Source organism: Macrotis lagotis, chromosome 1, assembly GCF_037893015.1.
Source record: "Macrotis lagotis isolate mMagLag1 chromosome 1, bilby.v1.9.chrom.fasta, whole genome shotgun sequence".
Taxonomy (NCBI): domain Eukaryota; kingdom Metazoa; phylum Chordata; class Mammalia; order Peramelemorphia; family Peramelidae; genus Macrotis; species Macrotis lagotis.
This window is the reverse complement of record NC_133658.1, coordinates 244072914-244094935: the sequence shown is the minus strand read 5'-3', so window position 1 is coordinate 244094935 and position 22022 is coordinate 244072914. Positions and strand designations below refer to the sequence as shown.

The window sequence follows — 22022 nt, the reverse complement described above, 5'->3', positions numbered from 1 at the left end:
AAAAACTAAAAAGTCAATTCATACTAAGACTTAATGAGGCATTAGGAAAAACAATAAATCTTTTTGTTCCCAGGAAGTCTTCAGAAGGAGATTACCTTTCCTCCTCCCAAGTAATAACCTCTTGTCAGCAGAGTAATCTTTTCAATGAATTGGAAAACCCTGGGTGCTGGATCTAAGGAACTAGTCTGTGATTTCCAAAGCTCTATGGATATAATTGTTAGGATTCCAGCCCTGCTCCTGCCTCTGGAACCTCTACTTTCTGATAGCTTCACATATACTAATACAGTCAGTAGACTGTCAGAGCCCCATTAGACCCCTGAAAACTTGGTTTTGTAAAAGTATCTTTAATATCTGCAAATATTGGCCTAACTTCTGTGATTCTGTGATCAGATAGCAGCCAAACTGATTAATAATGATCACATGGGAACCTTATATTTCTTTCTGTTCAATTTAAGAGGGCAGTTGTTCAATTGTTTTTCAATGATGCTCAGTTCTTTGTGACCCCATTTGGGGCTTTCTTGGCAAAGATACCAGTGGTTTGCCATTTCCTTCTCTAGCTCATTTAACAGAAGAGGCAACTAAGGCAGACAAAGTTAAGTGACTTGCCCAGGGTCACACAGCTAGAAAGTGTATGAAGCTGGACTTGAACTCAAGTCCTTCTGACTCCTGGCCCAGAACTCTTATCCATTGTGCCACCTAGCTGCTTCCCAGAGTTATTCTAGGTGTAGGTTAAATGCACTTATAGATAATAGCTAAGGACCAGAACTCAATGGATGGACACAGAATAGGAGCAAAAAACCTTGGTCCCAGGGGTGACTAAAAGTCAGATGGGAGTGAAAGACAAGAGATGACTAAGAAGTACTTCAAGCACAAGAGTGGGAAGGTCTGGAAAAAAATTCCCTTCTCCCAAATGGAAGTTTTTTTCCCTTTTAAGGATTCATTATGCTTTTTAAAAGAATGATATTTATCACTCTGCTCAGCTTACATGGCTGCTGAGGTTCTTTCAAATTTATATTTGTGTTCATAAGACACTATATAAGGTTAACTCCAGGAATAAAGGGGGGGGGGATATGTTTGGCTCCCCTGTTCAGGATAACCAGACCATAGGTGGTCCCTGCTTGAAAAGCTGGGAAGTCAGGGCTCAGGGGGCATAAGAATTGATTTCTGCATTTTTAGTTCCCTCTTTTCTTTCTTCTACTAATATTATTTATTTATTTTAGTTTTTGCAAGGCAATGGGGTTAAGTGACTTACACAAAGTCACACAGTTAAGTAATTATTGAATGTCTGAGACTGCATTTGAGCTCAGATCCTCCTGATGACTCCAGGACTAGTGCTCTATCCACTGTGCCATCTAGCTGCCCCACTTCTACTATAAAAATATTTAGTTCCTACTATTGTTCTATTAGAAACCAAGAGGGATGGGAATTCAGGGAAACCTGAAGGGATTTGCATGAACTGATGCTGAGTGAGGTGAGCAGAACCAGAAAAACACTGTACACCCTAACAGAAACATGGGAGTGATGATCAACCTTGATGGACTTGCTCATTCCATCAGTGCAACAACCAGGGACAATTTGGGGCTGTCTGCAGTGGAGAGTTCCATCTGTATCCAGAGAAACAACTGTGGAGTTTGAACAAAGACCAAGGACTATTACCTTTAATTTAGGGGGAAAACCTGATATCTTCTTGTTTGATCTTGCTATCTCTTATACTTTATGTTTCTTCCTTGGGGATATGATTTCTCTCTCATAACAATCAATTTAGATCAATGTATACCATGGAAACAATGTAAAGAATGACAAATTGCCTTCTGTGGGGGTGGGGGTGGGGGGAGGGAAGTAAGATTAGGGGAAAATTTGTAAAACTCAAAATAAATAAAATCTTTAAAAAAAATTTAGTTCCTGTTCATCAATTGGGAAATGGCTAAATAAGCTGTGGTATACTATTATAAATATGGACTGTGTTATAAGAAATGACAAGCAGGGTGGCTAGGTGGTGCAAGGAGCAGCTAGGTGGCGCTGTGAATGGAGCACCGGCCCAGGAGTCAGGAGTACCTGAGTTCAAATGCGTCCTTAGACACTTAATAATTACCTAGCTGTGTGTCCTTGGGCAAGCCTCTTAACCCCATTTGCCTTGCAAAAACTTAAAAAAAAAATGACAAGCAGGATGATTTCAGAAAAATTGAATTTATATCAACTTATGCAAAGTGAAATGAACAGAACCAGGAGAATGTTGTCCACAGAAACAGCAATATTGTACAGTGAAGAATTGTGAATGATTCAGTATTCACAGCTGTACAATGATCCAAGATAATCACAAAGGAATAATGATGAAGCACACTACCTGCCTCCAGAGAACAAGAAGAGTCTCTTTGAATACAGATTGAAGTGTGCAATTTTCCTCTTTCTTTTATTCTTTTTTCTGTTATTTGAGTATTCTTGTACAAAATAACTAATATGGAAATGGATGTACAAGTAAAACCTATATTTGATTACTTACTGTCTCAGAGAGGAGGAAGGAATGGAGAGGGAAGGATAGAATTTGAAACTCAAAACTATTTTTAAAATGTTAATAAATTGCTTTAACAAGTCATGGGGAAAAATAAAATATATATTTAAAAATATCTAACTTATCCCCATAAAGATAATTGTAATTAGATTCATTTGCATCAGCATAATCCACATAATCCTAATTGTTCATATCATTAAAGTTGCAATGAATTAACTCTGCTTATATATATATATATATATGCTGGATTTGAACTCAAGTCTTTCTGACTCCTGACCCAGCACTTTTATCTATTGTGCCACCTAGCTGCTTCCCAGAGTTATATAGCTTATAATGTTCAGCTTATATAGATTATAATGTTCAGCTCCAAAGTACTTTATAAGGAAGGTTGCAATATATTTTATATGCCATATGGTGCTGGGGCAAGATTCTATTTTATTTTAGTATTTTATTATTATTTATCATTTAAAAATATTATTTGAACCCAGTTTGATATGACTAGAAAACTGTCTATCCCCAAAACTCACTGTTCAGTCAGGCTGACCTCAAAGACATTCCAGGGAAACCAGATATTTGTAAACAATATTTAGATTCTACTCAGGGTTCTATTTTGTTTTGCGTTCCACCTAAAATTTGGGTGGTTCCCCAAATTATATTGTTTTACCTGCTAATACACATCTCAAACTGCCCTTCTCTGAAGATTAATTTTTACTTAAGAGGTTAATCTGGTAAATGCCCTTAAACCCTATCTGAATTCTCTATATAATAAGACTCCCCCAAACTGGAGTCTCTTCTCTGCTAAATGACCAATCCATTTCTTTCTAAAGCCATTACAAATTTGGGGGTTTGTTCCTGTGACTAACAAGTAATAGGATAGGTAATTTGGGATACACCCGTCTTCCTGAATTCAAATCTGGCCTCAGACACTTACTAGCTGTTTAACCCTGGGCAAGTCATTTAACCCTGCTTGCCTTAGTTTCCTACACTGTAAAATGAGCTAGAGAAGAAAATGGCAAACCACTTGGTATCTTTGCCAAGAAAACGCAAATGGGGTTATGATGCATCAAACATGACTGAACAACAACTTCTTGACTCCGGACCTATCACTCTATCCATTGCTCCACAGAGCTATATGGTATAATATGAGAGCAGGTAGAAAGAAAATGAAGCAAATGAGTCTAGTTGAAGGGAATATTGCCAATAAAGGGGCAGTTGGGAAGAATGGACACAAGTCACATGTTCTAGGGTCCTAGGAAGAATCAGATGACAAAATTTGGTAAAGAGATTTAAGAGATTTTTACCTAGATTAAACAGGAACTGGCACTAGGAGGAGGAAGCCAGGATCCCAGATTTGGTTGGTTGTAGAAATGGAAAGGCCTAGAAAATTAACAAGTAGTTAAATTCCCTACAGGTGGGAAAGGCAGCTAGCAGCTGTTTGCTGCAGATCTAACTTGGACAAGGATTTGAACCTCCCCTGTGACTTCTTTTTTTTTTTAATTTTTTTTAATTTTTAAATTTTTTTTAGGTTTTTGCAAGGCAAATGGGGTTAAGTGTCTTGCCCAAGGCCACACAGCTAGGTAATTATTAAGTGTCTAAGGCCTCCCCTGTGACTTCTTCAGGGTGACTCGAGGACTTTGAGCCTCCCACAAGGCAGGATGTCAAAAATCTTTTACCTTGTTTTTAAGTTTAAAAAATAATTAGAAAAAATATTGATTAATATGAGCCCAGCCCAGTTAGTCTTCACCTTGAGCCTAGATTTGTGCAATAGACTTTTGGCTTGTGTCTATGCCTCCAGTGTTTCCCATCTTCAATCCACACCCCAATAATCCTGGATCACCAAATTATCTACCCAAGAAATTCTCATTCAAAGCAATTTGGAATTATGCTTTTATAAAAGTAAGCAACATGCTCCTAAACTTTGACCTAGAGCATTTCCTCCAAGGAATTCAAAGGCAGAAAGAAATGTCCTCAATACATTGAAATATTCAAACTAGAACTTTCTGTGGTAGCAAAGAACAAGTAGAAAGTAGAAGCCCAGTCCCTGAGAAATGACTAATAAAACTGTGGTACTTGAATGTAATAGAAAATTAATGTACTATAACAATGAACAAATTTGAAGAATTCAGAGAAATGTGGGAAGAGATATATAGGAACTGATTTACCTGCCTCTGTCTCTAATTCTGATAGATAATCTTAGTCAAGACACTAAAACTGGCCTCAGTTTTCTCATCTGTAAAATGAGAAAGTTGAGTGATTTGATCTTTAAGGTTCTTTCCAGTCTCAAAATTATGATCCTATTATGACAGGTAGTAGTTCTCTGAGACATCAGGAGGCAGAGAACACTTGGTCAATGAACCCAGTTCTTACAATTGTGTATAAAGGGCTTAGCTGATGCAACTTTGGAAGACACATGAACTTTGGAAGACAAATAGACATTCTTTAACTGGCTCTGATTATGTGGCAAATAGGGGCATATGTGATTGGCTGCAGCTTTGCAGTCAGAACCAGGTTGGGGATAAGGGTAGGAATGGCATTCAAAAGTTCCTAGCTGACCTCAGTCTTTCTTTTCTTGGTTTGGCTTCTTGTAGTCTGATGGCATTCTGCAGTGAGATCATGCTATAAAGGGAGAGGTCACAAGGTCCTTCCCCTCTAAAATCAACAAGAAAGTGGACCTTTGGGCTTTCCTTAGTATCTGTTCTTTCATTTTAGGTGAAGATTGAAGATTGAAAGTTCTGAAATCAGAGAGCAGTTCATGAATACATTAAGGAATGATGACCATCCTGGTGGGGTACCTTTGATACCCAGTTCAATAGAAGCAGATATAAAGGCTTGTCCAGCAGCATTGGTTATGATTTTGACATGAACTTTATGGGACAAATTCTATGTAGAAACTGTATTAAATCTGAGCCTACTTGTCCAGAGACTGAGATGATATGGGAGAGACTGTATCCTACATGTAGTATATTGGGGAAATATCTATATTTCTGTTCTTGTTATATCTTCAAAGTAAATATCCTCCTTTTTGGAGGGAAGGAGGCAAAGTGATTTGCCCAGGATTACACAGCTAATAAGGGTCTAAGGATGGATTTGAACTCAGGTATTCCAAACTCCAGAGCTGGTATTCTATGCTAGCCAACTGCCCTAAAAATCCTCTTGTAAAAGCTAATTGAAATTAATTATTTAAATGTAACTGGGATATTAATTTTTAGAGACTAATAATATATGTGGGAAAACATCAGAATCAGAGGTTGAGCTGACAGCATTAAAAACAGGCAGCCATTAACCCCTTTGCATTACCTTTGGTGCGTATAATACTAGAATAACTCAATATACTACAATCCTATGAGCTTGACAAGTGGCAAAATGATCAAAAATCAGAAACCCATGAACACACAAAACCCCATCACTGAATGTGTTTAATGATAATGCTCAAGAGAAGAGCTAAGAAATTACTTAGGTATGGGATATTGTATAGACTGTCAGGTGTAGTTGATGTATTGGTTGGTTTGCTGAATTGCTTTTTTTTTCTTTCTTTTCAAATAACTGATACAAGAGATGGTTCCTTACTCTTCCATCATGCCTGATTGCTTATCACCTTAGGGAGAGGGAGAAGAAAAGGGAGAGAGAGAAAGAGAGAGAGAGAGAGAGAGAGAGAGACAGAGACAGAGACAGAGACAGAGACAGAGACAGAGAGACTAGAATTTGGAACTCAAACTCCAAAAAAAAGTGTTAAAATTATTTTTTATATGTAGATGGGGAAAATATTATTTTAAAAAACCATAACCCTTTTCCCCTCATAAACTCATGTTCTCAGCAAACTGTTTTCCTTAAATATCATTCTCTGCCTCAGTGTACACTTTCTCTTTATTTCCACTTTTAGAATTCCTAACTACCTTCAAGGGTCACTTTGGTTGCCACTTAATACCTTTTCTAACCCCTAGTGGTCAATAATCTCTGCCCCCGCCCCTGCCCCAGTTACCTTGTATTTACTTATGTGTATTGGCATTGTAACTCCACAACAGAATGTAATCCCTGTCTGATATTCTTTAATATGGAATTAATATTTCTGATCTATATTTCTGAACAAAACTTATTCTATCAGTCCCTAGCTGAGGTTGGTAAATTTGGAATGCTGGTGTCTGACCTCTGCCCTCCACAAGGTCTCTCTCTCTCTCTCTCTCTCTCTCTCTCTCTCTCTCTCTCTGTACTATTATAAATCTGAAGGCAAACTCTGGCTGTGTAAAACAATCTTAGTCTCCCTAATTTCCTCTTCACAGCTGTGTAAAAAAGCAATTAGAGATCAGCCTTTGAAGGCAGGATACTGCTCTGTTTATCCAGGTAGGAGAATGAATAATTCCTATACTTATGACATCATAGAAAGGGAGGAACCTGGGGGCCGCTGGGTGGCACAGTGGATAGAGCACCGGCCCTGGAGTCAGGAGTACCTGGGTTCAAATCCGGCCTCAGACACTTAATAATTACCTAGCCGTGTGGCCTTGGGCAAGCCACTTAACCCCATTTGCCTTGCAAAAAAAAAAAAAAGGAGGAACCCAAATGTTTTATATGTCTATATCATATCTGATACAATGTAAAACATCAAATCAGAAAAGGAGACAGTAGTCCTTTCTAGTTAAATCTTTGACAGTTCTGACATAGAATAGACTTTAAGGATGGGTTAGAGAATCATAAAGTAATCAATGGCACCATTATGCCCAAATGTATAACCTGAGTGGTTGGCTGCCAAAATTTTATGGTTCTTTGTTTAAATGCTTTAAATATTGATTATTCATTTAATTCTGTGTTGATTTTTTTTTTAGAATTTTGCAAGGCAAATGGGGTTAAGTGGCTTGCCCAAGGCCACACGGCTAGGTAGTTATTAAGTGTCTGAGACCGGATTTGAACCCAGGTACTCCTGACTCCAGGCCGGTGCTTTATCCACTGTGCCACCTAGCTGCCCCTGTGTTGATATTTGTAAGGATACCATCCACCTATGGGTTTTTGGTAAGATCCTAGAGAATAAAACTTCATTTATAAAATGAACTTTGTTATTTCACTTTTAGCCTAAGAAAATATGGTTAACTAAACTACTTATTTAGTGCCCTACCAATCGAAATTCCAAAGAATTACTTTAAAAAGAATTTGGAAGAAATTTTAAGTAAATTCATATGGAGAAATAAAAAGTTGAGAATTTCCAGGAATTTAATGAAAAAAAGTGAAAAAGAAGGTGACTTAGCCCTACCAGATCTAAAATTATATTATAAAGCATCAATCATCAAAACTCTCTGGTATTAGCTAAGAAATAGTATAGTGGATCAGTGGAATGGACTAGGTGAAATAGCAAGAAATGATCATAGCAATCTGCTGTTTGATATACCCAAAGAGTCCAGTTATTAGGATAAAAACTCTCTCTTCCACAAAAACTGTTGGGAAAATTGCAAGTTAGTATGGCAGAAACTTGCATAGACCAACACCTCACACCTTATGCCAGGATAAGATCAAAATGGACACAGGATATAGATATAAAAAACAATATTATAAGCAAACTAGGAGATCAAGGACTAGCAGAAAGGGAGGCAATTTATGACCAAGGAAGAGATGGAGAACATCATTAAAAACAAATGATAATTTTGATTACATTAAATTGAAAAGCTTTTGCACAGACAAAACCACTATAACCAAGATCAAAAGAAATGTAATAAATTGGGAAACAATTTTTACAACTAGTATTTCTGACAAAGGACTCATTTCTAAAATATACAGAGAACTGAGTCAAATTTTTTAAAAAACAAGCCATTTCCCAATTGACAAAGAGTCAAAGGAAATGCAAAGGCAATTTACAGCTGAGGAAATCAAAGCAATACATACTCATATGAAAAATTGTTCTAAATCACTACTTATTAGAGAAATGCAAATTAAAGCATCTCTGAGGTACCACCTCATACTTCTCAGACTAGCTAATATGACCAGAAAGGACAATGATCAATGTTGGAAGGGATGCGGGAGATCTGGGACACTAATACCTTGTTGGTAGAGCTCTGAATTCAACCCTTCTGGAGAGCTATTTGGAATTATGCTCAAAGGGCAACAAAAATGTGCATACCCTTTGATCCAGCAATACCATTACTGGGTCTATACCCTGAAGAGATTATGATAAAGGGCAAAAACATCACTTTTACAAAAATATTCATAGCAGCCCTGTTTGTGGCAGCAAAGAATTGGAAGTTGAGTGAATGTCCATCAATTGGAGAACAGTTTAATAAACTGTGGTATATGTATGTTATGGAACACTATTGTTCTATTAGAAACTAGGAGGGATGGGAATTCAGGGAATCCTGAAATGATTTGCATGAACTGATGCTGAGTGGGATGAGCAGAATCAGAAGAACATTATACACCCTAACAGCAACAAGGGGGTGATGATCAACCTAAATGGACTTGCTCATTCCATTAGTGCATCAATCAGGCACACATTTGGAGTATCTGTGATGGAGAATATCATCTGTATCCAGAGAGAGAATTGTGGACTTTGAACAAAGGCTATTACCTTTAATTTAAAAAAAAAGTTACCTTATTATATAATTTTGCTATCTCTTATACTTTATTTTTTTCCCTTAAGGATATGATTTCTCTCTCATCACATTCAACTTACATCAGTGTATACCATGGAAACAATGTAAAGACTAACGGACTAACAAAGTGGGGGAAGGAAGTGAGATTAGGGAGAAACTTGTAAAATTCAAAATAAATAAATAAATAAGTATTTTTTTGAAAATCCTTCAATAAAAAAATTCACATCACTTTTCAGGAAAAAAAAAAGAAAATAAGGTTAACAACCCCTTAAGTAGGGGCTATTTAATTCCTAGCACCCAGTACAATGCTTTAAGAGACCACTTAGTAGCAAATGAAAACATATTAAACACCTTGACAGAGATTAGGGTAGAGAAGGAGGAATGGAAGAAGAAGGGAGAGAAACAAGTAAGCATTATTGCTCCCAGGTCCTTCAACTTACTGGTTCTTGGAAGTAGAGTTGGTAATGAAAGATGGGGTTGGCTTTGATCTTATCTATATGAGGCACAGCTGGATCTGCTGGTAAGAAGGGTGTATTCAAACTGGCCACTGCCCTAAAAAAAAAAAGGAAGGTCTTGGTAAACCTTAAGGAGACAATAATGCCAATCATAATGCTAAAACTAATACTGCCAATAATGATAAGTATAATTTGGATTTAATAAGTCTAAAATAAGAGGAAAGATTAGGCTAAAACTAAAGGTTTCAATCTTCAATCTAGAAGTCATATGAATGAAATAATTGACAATATTTAACAATACTTTGGTTTCCTCCAAGTAAAACATGTCATGTGTAAAGTTATCGTTGAGAAATATGTGATTGAATATGTGAGATTTGTTGACACTCTGAAATCAAAGCTGAATTAGAGCACACAATCACAAGATTATAGATTTAGAACTACAAAGGACTCAGAGGCCACTGAGATACCATATTTCCCCATGTATAAGATGCACTTTTTTGAAAAATTTGGGGTCGAAAAACTGGGAGTGTCTTATACAGTGGTTGAGATTTTTTTACTTGCATTTCCCACTTTTTCCTGCTTGTTGTCTTTGCATTCATTGTTTTGCATTTGTTACCAGTATATTAGGTTACATTTTGCCACATTCTGCCCAGAAATGGCTCAGAAAAGATTTTCTTCCAGTGCTGAATTCAAGTTCAAAGTGATCCAGTTTGCCAAAGTGAATGGAAATCCTAATGCTGAACATCAATCTGGTCCTCTTCCAACTGAGAAAACAATTTGAGGCTGGCTACAGGAAGAGTAAACCCTACTGAAAACACCATGGCAGAAGACCATGAGGGGCAAGTCAGCCAAATGATCTGATTTAGAGAGGGAATGGAAGAGATGGATTTGTAGAGCAAAGGGCCATTGGAATTCCTGTCTAAACCAAGATGGTTCAGCAGGAGGCCAGAAGAATTGCTGATGAAAAAGAAGTTCCTGATTTCAAAGGAGGACACAAGTGATGCTTCAGGTTCATGAAACAGAATGGACTAAGCATTTGTAAATGCACCAGACTTTTCCCAAAAGATGCCTGAAATCAATGAGCAGAAGGTCCTTGAATTTCATGATAAATAAAACTTAAGTTTTATTCTTTATAACTTTATGTAATACATTATTTTTCAAATTTTGGGCTCCAAAATTAAGGTGTGTTGTATATGTGGGGAAATATGGTAAATCCTCTCATTTTACTAATGAGGAAAGTGAGGGATAGAGAATTTAAGGGATTTGCCCCAGGGTCATGCTGCTATTAAGTACCAGAGAAAGTATTTGAATCTAGGTCTTTCTGGTGTCACAATACATTAAAAATAGCAGACTATCCAATGCTATTTTAATTGTACATTTTTGGAACTGTAAAATAGATCATTACAGATTTGGAAAAAACCCTAACAAAAACTTGCATGATATTAAGAAAACACAGGGTCATTTACTCAAAGTTAGCTGTAAAAGATTAAAACTTTCTCTCCAAAAGACTGATAGACATCCTTAGAATACATGAAAAAACCAAAACAATTCTACAGAAATACTCATAATAGGCAGACATCACTTCACTGAGAAATAGTAAAGGTTGGTAATAAACTCATTGGTTAAATGCAACCAAATGATTTAACTCTAATTGGAACCCACAAAACAACCAAAATCCAATTGTGGAATCAAAGGGCTCTCCACAGATGACGTCCACATGATTTTAGCCAACAATATAATGACAATGAAGTAGCAAATACATGAATGGCAATGTGAAATTTGATTTTGGAAAGGGTGGGGCTTGGAATGGTCTCTAATTGAAAGTGATTTGGGGCACTTCTTCATATGCCTATAGATAGCTTTGATTTCTGCATCTTAAAACTGCCTGTTCATATCCTTTGACCATTTATCAAATGGAAGATGGCTTGTATTCTTATAAATTTGACTATGAAGAGTAAAGGTTTATGATGGAAGTTTAAGGTCTTTTCATCACCATCAGAAATTCTGTTGTTCAGTCATTTTTTAGTTGTGCTTGACTTTTCATAAACCCATTAAATTATAATTATACAAATTTTAATGTAATTGACTCATACCTGTTATGTCTATTCTAACTGTCCTAATGATGATAAAGTTTTTTTTGAAAGATTTTATTTTGAGTTTTACAATTTTCCCCCCATTCTTGCTTCCCTCTCCCCACCCTCCACAGAAGGTAGTCTGTTAGTCTTTACATTGTTTTCATGGTATACATTGATCTAAATTGAATGTGATGAGAGAAATCATAGAAGATAAAGTTTTTAGGAGTTACATGTATATAAATTTAAGTTTGTCAGATTTCTTGTGATTACTCTTTCCTGCTTACTTTTTTATGCTTCTCTTGAGTCTTGTGTTTGAATGTCAAATTTTCTATTCAGCTCTGGTCTTTTCATCAGGAATGCTTGAAAGTCCTCTACCGGATTGAATATCTATTTTTTCTCCTGAAGGATTATATACTTTGCTCACTAGATTATTCTTGGTTATAATCCTAGCTCCTTTGCTTCTCAAAACAATTATACCCTAAGTCCACCACTCCTTTAATGTGGAAGCTACTAAATCTTGTGTGATCCTGACTGTGTCTCCACAATATCTAACTTGTTTGTTTTTAGCTGTTTGCAATATTTTCTCCTTGACCTAGGAGTTCTAGAAATTGTCTATAATATTCCTGGAGTTTTCATTTTGGAAGATGATCGATGAATTCTTTCCATTTCTATTTCTTATTGGGCCATTTTTCCTTGATAATTTTTTATTTTTGATATTTAGCCTCTTTTTTGATCATGAATTTCAAATACCCAATAATTCTTGTTATCTCTCTTTGATCTAATTTCCAGACCAATTGTCTTTCCAATCAGATAATTTCACATTCTTTTTTTCATTCTGTTGATTTTGTTTTTTTTATTTCTTGATGTCTCGTGATATTATTAGTTTCTACTTTTTCATTTCTTATTTTTAAGGAATTATTTACTTCAATGAGCTTATGCAATTCTTTTTCTCCAACTGGTCAATTCTGCTTTTTAAGGAATTTTTTCCTTCCATAAATTTTTATAACTCTTACCATTAGGTCAATTATGTTTTTAGAGGTGTTATATTTTCCAGTATTTTTTTGTGACTCATTTGTTGTTGTTTAGTCATTTTTTCAGTCGCATTTGACTCTTTGTGACCCCATTTGAGTTGGTCTTTTTTTTTTGGCAAAGACAATGAAGTGATTTGCCATTTACTTTTCCAGTTCACTTTTGAGATGAAACTGAGACAAATAGGGTTTAGTGACTTGACCAGGGTCACATTATTAGTAAGCATTTAAAGTCAGATTTGGACTCAGAAAGATGAATCTTCCTGATTTCAGACTTGGTGATCTGTTCCTTTTTGTCACTTAATTACCCAGTTTGGGCTTTTTTGACAAGTTATTAATTTTCTTCTCAATTTTCCTGCATCACTCTAATTTCTTTACCCAATTTTTCCTCTACTACTCTTAGTTCTTTCTTTAACTCTTCCAGGAATTCTTGTTGGTTTTGGGTACAATTAGCATTTTTTTGAAGCTTTGCTCATAGCTGTTTTCACATTGTTTTCTTCTTTCAAGTTTATGATTTGTTCTTCCCTACCATAGAATTAGGTGTGAGCTATGAAGTTGCCAATTAGGGCCAGCTGTACCAAATATCTGCAAAAATTTCTCTGTAATTTCTTTCTGACCAGATGTCCAACCCCCTTACTGTTTTGGGGCTGAGAGATTTGGAAGCTGTTGTTGCTGCTGTCATGACTATCTCTAAGGCTCGCTACTTGAATTTCAGCCATACTCCAGAGATACTCTCATCCCAATGTCATGGGTCTCTCCTGGTGACTTCCTGAGTTTTCTAGCCTGGAGAAAGTGTCTCAATGCGACAATTTTTTTGGCTCTGCCACTGCAGAATTCTATTTGAGGAGTTATTTGGAGGAGAATTCAACTGGATTGCTATTTGTACACTACCATCTTGGTTCTGCCTTCTTTTTAGGGTCTATTCCAGATTTAAAATGCTGTATAAATTATATATAAATTATATATATATATAAAATATAAATAAATTTATTTCCCAAATCAGAGTTTCCAACATTTGGCACATGCTGCCCTGGGATTCTATGGCCAAACAATTCCCAAGTAAATTAAAATCTCATAACTTCAGAGATCTCCTAAGATATTGACTTTCCAAACAACTATATTGGCCCAAATAAAGAATACCTTGATCACACTCAATTTGGACCAATGTACAACATGGAAACAAAATAAAGACTGACAGATTGCTTTCTGTGGGGGGTGGGGGTGGGGGAGGGAAGTAAGACTGGGAGAAAAATTGTAAAACTCAAAATCTTTAATAAAAAAAGAATACCTTAAATATAGGTTTTGGAGGATGAGGGAGTAGTAGAGGATTAAAAGGTAGAACAGATAAAAGCTGCTCATTCATATGATTTCAATATATATTTCAAGGGGTGGCTAGGTGGCACAGTGGACAGAGCACCAGCCTTGCAGTCAGGAGTACCTGGGTTCAAATCCAACCTCAGACACTTAATAATTACCTAGCTGTGTGGCCTTGGGCAAGCCACTTAACCCCATTGCCTTGAAAAATCTAAAAAAACCCCAAATAAACAAAACAATGTATATTTCAAAGGAAAAAAATCCTTCTCAGCAAATCATATATACCAAAGACATCAAAAATGTGATCTATGCCACAATACTCCTGAGTGTGTACCCAAACTAAGTTAAAATGTAATTGGAAAAATATGATAAAATATAGATAATGTTAATATGTGGTTTTCTAAGTCAATACAGCAGGGATCTTTTAAGTATGATTTACCAGCCTCCATTTCTGTTTGTGTTTGACACCACTGATAACAGGTTCTGTAGCTGAGAACCTTAGAGTTTCCTGCCATATGTATGTATTATGTATGTTTGTAATGCATGTTTATTTGTGTGTATCTGTGTGTGTGTGTGTGTATATATATATATATATATATATATATATATATATACATATAAAACATCAATTTTAGGTTATTTTCAGATTTCAGAAAAGTCAGATTTGAGAATGGAGGAAAGGAGGGGTGTTGCTTATATTCAGACCAATTAAGTAATCCTTGTTAATGTGTTAATAAGTTCAAGTTTTAGATCAATGTATACCATGTAAACAATGTAAAGACTAACAGACTGCCTTCTGTGGGTGTGGGGGGAGGGAAGCAAGAATGGGAGAAATTGTAAAACTCAAAATAAATAAAATCTTTGTTTAAAAAAAGTAAGTGAATAAGTTAGATAGTTCTAACACTAAGAATTTCAGGGATTGGATCATAACTGAAACTACATCACAAATAAAAAAATTAGTCTGACTCCTTAGAAGTCATATAGTTTAATCTTTTCATATTATAGTTTAGGACATTGAGACCCAGAAAGACCAACTCTTTCCATCCCCTACTTGCTTCACTTCACCCCATTGTCTGTGTTCTTTAGTTACCTCACTCTCTCTGGATAGAAGAGAGCCATTCTCCAAACCAAAGCACCACCCCAGTCATGGCCAATAAACACTGCTTGGGATATGCCCTGAAAAATAGAAATATATATGAGATGAGATCTAGACAGAAGTCTAGGTCAGCAAAGGGGCAGCTCCTAGGCCCTAAAGACCAAGAATTCTTGCTAAAGGAGGTTTCAAAATTGAGTTTCAATTTACTCTGCTGCTTAGCAATCTTTATTTATCTTTCATGGATTTTGTAAAGAAATCAATAGCTACCCCAAACCTCTATTCTCCTCTACTCCCAATTTAGATGAGATCCTTCATCCTCCCTCCTCTCCACTTCAAAACCCAGTTGATGCTATACCCATCCATTCTCTCTTTCATCTTGTTTCCAAGGCAGTTATCCCAACACTTCTCTAAAATGAACTCCCATTCAATCTCTTGGTCCTGTCTGTTTTTACTTCTTTAAGAACTTTGCTCTCCCAACTATATACCCCCTGGGATCTTTAATCTCTCTATCTATAATAGTTATTTTCTGCCTTGCTTTCAAATTGGAAGATTCTCCCAATCCCCAAAAGTTTCCACTTAATAATTCTAAATCACTGAGGCTCTGAACCCATTTTCCCACCTTACAAACTTTTTGAAAGAGTCCATATCCACTGTCTTGTCTATGATGTCTTAATATTCTTGGCTTACCTAATAGAGTATTAACTCTCCTGAATGGAGCTTATTTTTTCTCTGCACAGTATCTGGCACAAAGCATGTCTGAAGATTGACTAATAGTTTGGCTTCATCCCAACCATCCTTCTAGAAATGAACTTTGGAATGTAATCAAAAGCCACCTAATTATCACCAAATTCAGCAGCTTTTTTTCAATGCTCATTCTTTTTGACTTCTGTTATTACTGAATAGTCTCCACTCTCTATAGTACTCTTTATGAACTCTTTATGTTTTCAGGGAAACCTGAGAAGACTTAAATGAACTGATGTAATACAAAGTGAAAAAAAACAGGAAACTGATTTCTTCAATAACAATATTATAAAGACAAATAACTTTGAAAGACTTAAGAATTTTGACCAATGTAAAGACCATCCATGATTCCAAAGAACTAATCAATGATTCAATATGCTATCCATCTCCTGATAGAAGGACAGAAGGAGAAATGCATTTTTGGAATGGGCAATGTGGAAATTTGTTTTGTTTGCATATAAATTACAAGGGTTTTTCCTTTTTTTATTCCCCCCCCCATTGGGATAAAAGAGAGATAATAAGTACTTGTTAACTGAAAGGAAAAAAGAATTCAAAGAAACTTTCTCTTTAGTTTCTATACCACACTGTTCTAATTTTTCTATCACTAGGACCACTGGCCTTTCTTATATCTACTTTTTTTAAAAAATCATTTATTTAAGGTAATGGGGTTAAGTGGCTTGCCCGAAGTCACAAAGCTAGGTAATTATTAAATGTCTGAGGCTAGATTTGAACTCAGGTTCTCCTGTCTCTAGGACCAATGCTCTATCCACTGAGCCACCTAGCTGCCCCTCTTCTATCTACTTGTGTTCTCATTATAACCAAAAAATACCCTAAAAGGCTCCTCAGATTTCTATTTTTCACTTCTCTTTCAACAATCTTTTCCTTGAAGATTTCATCTGCTCTGATTACTTCAACTACAAGTAACATGTGGTTAACTCTGTGTTTTCTAGCCCTGATCTAGAAATGGCATGGGAATTAGAATCAGAGGGCCCTGACTGGAATGATCTTCAGGAAGGTATTCATCTTTACTGAATATCAGTTTTCTTATCTTATATAGTGAGAATCTTGGTCTCAATCATCTTCAAAATAGCTTCTAGCTCTAAATCTATCATTCCATCACATATTCCTTTCCTATCCCCTGCTTTTATCACCTCTATGTAGGAAACCTTCCTTTCTCTGTCCCTTTGAATCCTGCCTCCCTTTCAAGGTCCACCTCAAATCACACACTTTTCCCCATGAGCACTTCACTGATTATTTCCATTTTAGAATGACTAGAATGTTGGGAATTTCTTACCAACTTATCCAGAAAAGAAATAAATTCCTAAGGAAGAAAAAAATAAGAAAAGTTAGAAATTTCACCTCAATAACACAATTTGTAGATTCACCTTCTCTCAAATATCTAGTCTTAGAATCCTTGGTATGGGAATCATTCTAGCCCTCCCCTTCTCCTTTTTCCATGGGGATAAAAGTAACAGCAATGCAAATACTTGTATTTAACTGAAAAAAAGCAATTCTTTCACCTACTTTGCAAGATCCTATAGAATATTGATTATAAAGGGATAAGAGGAAGATGGCTATTTGTTTCAGGACCATTTCCACCTAAACAGTGGAGAAAAATGAATTAATGAAAATAACAGTTGTGGAGGGGAAATGCTAAATAGCACTTCTAAGTCTGTCCCTCTACAATTTCCAAGACAGAGCTCATCTCATCTGCTACACTTCAAATATTTTCCTTTTTCTTTGAATATCTCCATTTGTCCAATTAATTCCCCCATCAAGGTACTGTTGTCACTAGCAGGAAAAGTCCAAAGTCATGGTGAGAGGGTTCACTTATATGCCTGTATCTCCCCTAGTACTCACTTTTATTATATAAACTTTTTTAAAACAGTGTGCTAAGAATTGAGGATACAAAAAAAACCCCATGAACAGTCCGACTCTCAAGAAGCTCACATGCACACAAGATATAGACAGTGTAAATTGAAGGTAATGTAGGCTTTTTGAGGGGAGGGACTATTTTTTATTTTGTCTCTGAATTTTCAGTTCCCAGCACAGTGCCTTACACACTGGTGCTTAACAAATGCTTATTGGATTGTCACAGAAATGAAGAATTTCAGAATCAGAAACAACCCTGGCAGCCATCTTATCCAACTTATACTTGAAAAAAGAATCCCCATTGCAACATATCCAACAACTGTTCATTTAATCTCATATAAAGGGAAATCTACAAACTCATGGGATAGTTATTTCCACTTTTGGATAATTCTAATTTTCAACAGTATTTCCTGAATTCATCTAAATTTGCTTCATTGCAACTTCCACTGACAGTTTTTGATGCTTTCCTCTGGGGTCAAACAGGGAAAAAAAATCCCTTATCTTCATAGAGAACCTTTCAAATACTTGAAGTTAGCTATCTTGGTTCTACCAGAATCTACTCTTCTATAGGCTAAACAGTCCTAGCTCTTTCAAATTGTCCTGTTATGGTCATGATTTCAAGGCCCTGAGTAACTTAGTTATCTTCCTCTAAATATTCTCTGACTGACCAATTTCATTACAAAGGAACTCATTACAACAGATGTGGTCTAATCAAGGTTAGTTGGTTATTGTCCTTTATTCTAATACAAAGAGGATTAAGATGACTTCACTATATTGTAGTCAAGGTAGAGTGTATCCAATTGTGATTGATCAGATCAATATGAGCTCAGAAGACTCTACCACAAGTTGGGCACAAATAGTCCACATGAACATTTGGAATACAGATGTCCCTAAATATGTGCATCTCATGTTTCTTTTGAACTACCACAATTCTGTTTTGTTCATAAAACACAGTGTCTTATTTGATGCAGGGATGGCAATCAATTCCAAAGTTCTTCAGAGAAATCTTAAGATGCTTTATATTGCTTCTTCTGACCTCCATGTGAGTACTTGCCTTATATGAGTTCTCCATAAAATACTCTTTTAGGCAAACATATATTTGGCACTCAAACAACATGGCCAATCCATTAGAGTTGTGCTTTCTGCAGTAAAGTTTGAATGCTTGGCAATTTACCTCAAGAAAGAACATCATTATCCTTTATTTTATCTTGCCAGATGATCTTAAGAATCTTTCTAAAATAATTCAAATGGAAGTAATTCAGTTTCCTGGCATGTCACTACTATACAGTCCAGATTTCACAGGGATACAGCAATGAGGTCAACACAACAGCTTTGTAGACTTTCACAGTAGGCAGTCTAATACCTTTTCTCTGTCATATTATCCTTCAGAGTCTCCCAATACAGAACTCGGGCAGCACATGAATCAATCTCATCATCAATGGTACATCCCTGAAAATATACTGCTAAGGTAAATTAACTTATCCACAGCATTCAATTCCATTTACTATAACTGGTGGATGGTATGATGCTGACTGGTGGAGAACCTGTGTTTTCTTGGTATTAATTGTTAGACCAAAATTAACACAAGCATCAGAGAAGCAATCTATATATTGTTTCATCTCAGTCTTAGAGACTGCATTGAATGTGCAATCATCTGAAAACAAAATTATACAGCAGTTTTCCTTTTGCTTTAGTCTTGGCTTGTAGCCTTATCAAGTTAAATAATTTACCATCAATGTAATGGTAGCGGCCCTTAATGCTGTTTTTGTCCTCACTGAAGATATCTGACAACATTGCAGAAAACATCATACTAAAAAGTATGGGAGAAAGCACAAAGTCCTGTTTCACTCCATCGGTGATTAGAAAAGCTTGAGAGCTTCATTCATTATCCAGAACCAAGGCAAGCATGAAATCATGGAACTGATATATAATACTGATGAACTCCAGTACCAAAATTTTGTAATTTTCTACAAGCGCTCATAACTGTCAGTGTCAAAGACCTTGATCAGATCAATAAATATTGTATTCAAACTTCTGTTTTGCTCCTGGCATTTCTCCTGGAGTTGTTGGGCAGCAAACACCATATTAACCATTCCTTTCGGAAGCCACACCAGCTTTCAGATAGTTTAATGTCTTCCAGGTGAAGGATCAGTCTATCAAAGAGGACTCTGGCAAGTGTCTTGCCAGCAATGACTGAGAAAGAGGCCCCCACTCCTATTGTCATAGGACAATCTATTTCCTTTACCATTGTAGAGATAGCTAGGGGATAATAACTCCCTCTTGCCATATGACTCAGAAAATTTTAGTCAGTTTTTGTAGCCCCCTTCTCTGTAAATCTCAGCTAGCCAAGAATTCATATCAGGTGATTTACCACAAAAGAGGAATCTAATGGCATTCAAAACCTCTTCTTCAGTTGGAAGTTTGTCTAGAGGGGACTAACCTCAATCTGAGGTGTACAGTCAATGGCTTCAGCATTGACTGATGACAGTCTGAGAACACAATGGAAGTGTTCAGCACTTCTCAATATGATCAGGTCCTTATTACTTATCAACATGGCTCCATCAAGCACTGAGTAGCTGAGCTACATCTTAGGTCTTTGGTCCATAAATAACCTTCAAGGCATCATAAAAGCACTTTGGACTATTACTGTCAGCATAAAATTGAATTTCATCTCCCAGCTTACTGAACCAAAACTCCTGCATCTCTCTAAGCTTAGTTTGCAATTTACTTTTTCTGGTTAGACTTTTGCTTCTTAAAGATTAAAAAACTGTCCTGCTGGTAAGCCCTATAGAATTCTTGTTTTTTGTTTAGCAGTCTCTGAATTTCCCTGCTATTTTTGTCAAACCACCTTTGATGTTTGTGAGTGTTCTGACCCAGATGAGTAAATACAGTGCTGTACATCAGATCTCTGAAAGTTGCCTCCTCCTTTTCTGCTCTACTGTTGTCAACTATGGTAAGTTCAACTTTCCCTCCAAATTAGTAACAAATTGTTCCTACTCAGAAAGTTCTAATTTGTTGACATTGTCTTCTGCTAGTTGTCTTTCCTTGAGATTACTGCTTTTGTTGAATGCAAATACTTAGCTTAAGTCAATGATCAATCCAATTCTCCTTATTACCCAGCATCTTCATCACTTTCACATGTCTCTTCTTTTTCTTTAAAGGTTTTTGCAAGGCAAATGGGATTAAGCAGTTTGCCCAAGGCCACACAGCTAGGTAATTATTAAGTGTCTGAGACTGGATTTGAAACCAGGTACTCCTGACTCCAGGGCCGGTGCTTTATCCACTGCAGCACCTAGCCCCCCCTATTGTCTCTTCTCTTTACAATGACATAGTCTATTAAAAACCAATACTTGTTGCCAGGGTACATCCACAAAGTTTTACTGCATTTAGATAAATGGAAGACAGTATGGGTGATGAGGTTAAAGCATGCACAAAACTTCAGTAGTAAATGACTTTTTTGTCTCTGACTCCATTCCTCCTAGGACTTCCTGTCATATCTGGTAGTCTGATATTACTCTATTTTTATGAGTTTGTTCTTTTTTGGAATATTCATGATAGTCTCCATGTCTTCATAAAATTTTTCTTTGAGCTTATTAGGATTCCTGCTGGTGGAAGCATAGGCACTGATGATGGTGGCATGGAACTTCCCTACATTGTCACAAGCCTGTCATTCACTCTGTTCGAAAAACATACAAGCCTGTTGACTAGATTAGTTTTGATTGCAAAACTTATGCCAGTTTCATGGTACACATTTTCACTGTGGCCACTCCAGGAAAGATGTGTATCCAGCTTGGACTTTGGTGAACTGGTCTTCATTTACCAGCCTTATTTCACTCAGGGCTACTACTTGAATGTGATACTGTATTCTCTTGAAACAAAAACACTAAGGTCTACTGATTTTCATGCTGTCCACGTACTCATGGTGAATGGAATCATCTTTGTAAAAGATTTTGTAAATTTTTTTTCTGTGTAAACCTTAAGGTGGAATCCTACCTGCTCAGTAAGCAAGCCAGGGATGTGAAATAGATCATTTTTAGACACCTTTTGTGGTCCTTCAAAAAGGCCGCTCAGATACTGAGGGGGACTGTTGAATCCCACTGCTGCTTTTAATTCAGTGAGAAGATGGTCAGACCACATTAAATACTTGGGAATCTACCTCCTAGGACAAACCCAGAAATTGTATGAACACAATTACAAAACACTATTCACATAAATAAAATCAGATCTAAGTGATTAGAAAAAGTCAGTTACTCATGGTTAGGTTGAGCTAATATAATAAAAATGATAATATACCCAAATTAAATTATTTATTATACCAATCAAGCTACCAAATAATTATTTTACTGGACTAGAAAAAATAGAA

At 36.3% G+C, this 22022-nt stretch overlaps 1 protein-coding gene across 2 annotated transcripts in view; it reads right to left on the bottom strand.

Moving 5' to 3' along the window:
- The window catches only part of EPHX2 (epoxide hydrolase 2), a 76263-nt gene that overhangs the window by 17173 nt on the left and 37068 nt on the right, over window positions 1-22022 (bottom strand). For both annotated transcript variants that reach the window (XM_074209995.1, XM_074209994.1), the window contains exons 10-12: window positions 17082-17108; window positions 15041-15126; window positions 9519-9630 (exon numbers count right to left, since the gene is read on the bottom strand). In XM_074209995.1, the coding sequence (XP_074066096.1) occupies window positions 9519-9630; window positions 15041-15126; window positions 17082-17108 (225 nt within the window). The remainder of the gene's footprint in view (window positions 1-9518; window positions 9631-15040; window positions 15127-17081; window positions 17109-22022) is intronic.